This window comes from Montipora capricornis, chromosome 6, assembly GCF_036669925.1.
Source record: "Montipora capricornis isolate CH-2021 chromosome 6, ASM3666992v2, whole genome shotgun sequence".
Lineage (NCBI taxonomy): Eukaryota > Metazoa > Cnidaria > Anthozoa > Scleractinia > Acroporidae > Montipora > Montipora capricornis.
The window spans coordinates 68,806,682-68,809,181 of NC_090888.1; the positions used below are offsets into that span (position 1 = coordinate 68,806,682).

The window sequence follows — 2,500 nt, forward strand, 5'->3', positions numbered from 1 at the left end:
CTCTTTAAATTGAACAAAATTACAGGACGCAAAAATTAAGCACGCTTAGCCAACATTTGTATTCTAGCGAAAAACCGACAGCGACAATTGTATTGCAGCGAAAAAAACGACAGCGACGTTTGTCTCTAGCCAAATAGGCGACACGTGGTGCTTGAAAATGAGCGACAAAGCGACATCAGAAGCCCCCTTGGAAGGCCTCATATGATCGATGAGCCGGAATTGTCCACACGTGTTACAAATAAAACAAAGAATTTGAATCTCACATTACCTTCCAAACAGCTAATGTTTCTCTTGTGGTAGCACTCGCTGTAATATTTCCCGGTTTAAGTGTATTTGATAACATTAAACCCTTTGCTATCGCCTTAGCCATATTTCCTCCACCGATGAAGCCAACCGTCAATTCGTCGGCCATGTTGAAAAGGTTCTGAATTACTAAAAACAAAAACTTGGACTGGACTTCGGACGGATGAAAAGGTGAATGGCAGGCAGGAGAGCGGAACTAAGAAGTTCTTAGTTCTTGACTTTTAAAAACGTCTTGACACGTTTTAAAACGTGTCTTAAAACGTCTTGACTTTTAAAAATATATAGGAAAGTACAGTACGAGAAAGAGATCTGAAAAGTTTTGGAGCTTTAGAGAAAGACAAGGAACGACAAGGGCAAAGTCGGAAGGCCTGGCCCAGAGGAGGAATGAATAGTATCCCGTAATGCATAGCGGTTCATTTATATTATAAACTGAAATCGTGACGTAATCAGTACCTTCCAGCCACAACGCAGAGGTGAGCAGTGAATACCATTTTGTGCTTTAAAAAAGGCCTCGGTGTCAAGGCTTCGGCTCTGAAGCATATGTGTTATACACTTCAGGGCGTGTCGGAAGAAAAATTTGGTGCCAAGTTGAACGATTTTCCGTGCGCTACATTGAAATGTAGGCACACATGTCCAATATACATGAACTGAGTCGGGTCGTCAATTGCTGTTGACGGCCCGACTCGCCGGATGTCGGGTCGTGAAGTTTAAAAAGGAAGTAAGATTTACTGCCGGAAGTCGAACTGCCTGAGGCAGCTTCAAATATCTCGACAGATCGTGACGATCCGATCAGGTCGTGACGACCCGTCATTTGAAAAGTCGACCCGACTTTTGGAAGTGTCAGGTGGTGAGAGAAAGAAAAACTTCGATGAACAAAGGAGGCTGTGCTGCTCAAAAATGTTGTATGCTTCGTTCTCAAAGAGTAGCGACTAAAATATCGATATACGCGTAGAAAATTATAAACATCGACCAGAATAGCATTCACAAATGTTGCGAATGTGTCCTTGATACCCTGACAACATGCTGTTCAGAAACAGCAATAATGACTGACTGTAATAGCGCTCCGAAATGTTGAATGCTTCGTTCTTAAACCGTCGCGAAATCGCCGTACACTTCCTCAAAACATATAGTGACTAAAATATTGACATACGCATAGAAAATTATAAACATCGTCCACAACAGCAATCACAAATGTTGCGAATGTGTCCTTAATACCCTGACAACATGCTGTTCAGAAACAGAAATGATGACTGACTGTAATAGTGCTCCGAAATGTTGAATGCCTCGTTCTTGAAGCGTAGCTATGGAAGTGTCAGGTGGTGAGAGAACGAAGAACTTCGATGAACAAAGGAGGCTGTGCTGCTCAAAAATGTTGTATGCTTCTGCTTCGTTCTCAAAGAGTAGCGACTAAAATATGGATATACGCATAGAAAACTATAAAAATCGGCCAGAATAGCATTCACAAATGTTGCGAATGTGTCCTTAATATCCTTATACCATGTTGTCCAGAAACAGCAATACTGATTGACTGTAATAGCGCTCCGAAATGTTGAATGCTTCGTTCTTAAAGCGTCGCCGCTAGATCGCGAAATCGCCGGACACTTCCTCAAAACATATAGTGACTAAAATATCGATATACGCATAGAAAATTATAAACATCGTCCACAACAGCAATCACAAATGTTGCGAATGTGTCCTTAATAACCTGACAACATGCTGTTCAGAAACAGAAATAATGACTGACTGTAATAGCGCTCCGAAATGTTGAATGCCTCGTTCTTAAAGCGAAGCCATGGAAGTGTCAGGTGGTGAGAGAACGAAAAACTTCGATGAACAAAGGAGGCTGTGCTGCTCAAAAATGTCGTATGCTTCGTTCTCAAAGAGAAGCGACTAAAATATGGTATAGGCATAGAAAACTATAAAAATCGTCCAGAATAGCATTCACAAATGTTGCGAATGTGTCCTTAATATCCTTATACCATGTTGTTCAGAAACAGCAATAATGACTGACTGTAATAGTGCTCCGAAATGTTGAATGCTTCGTTCTTAAAGCCTCGCGAAATTGCCGTACACTTCCTCCAAACATCCAAGCTTAGCAAAAATCGCAGCAAGCTTCCTAAAAGCATCAAAAAATGGTGAATGGTTCGTTCGTTCGTTGCGAAATTAATACCCAGACAACATGCTGTTCAGAAACAGG

General features: G+C 41.4%; 1 protein-coding gene across 1 annotated transcript in view; it reads right to left on the reverse strand.

Annotated features, from left to right (window-relative positions):
* LOC138053040 (pyrroline-5-carboxylate reductase 3-like) overlaps positions 1 to 429 on the reverse strand; it is a 10,991-nt gene extending 10,562 nt beyond the window's left edge. Inside the window, exon 1 of the mRNA XM_068899721.1 lies at positions 269 to 429. Coding sequence (XP_068755822.1) covers positions 269 to 412 — 144 coding nt within the window. The 5' untranslated portion in view covers positions 413 to 429. The remainder of the gene's footprint in view (positions 1 to 268) is intronic.
* Positions 430 to 2,500: the final 2,071 nt, after the last annotated feature.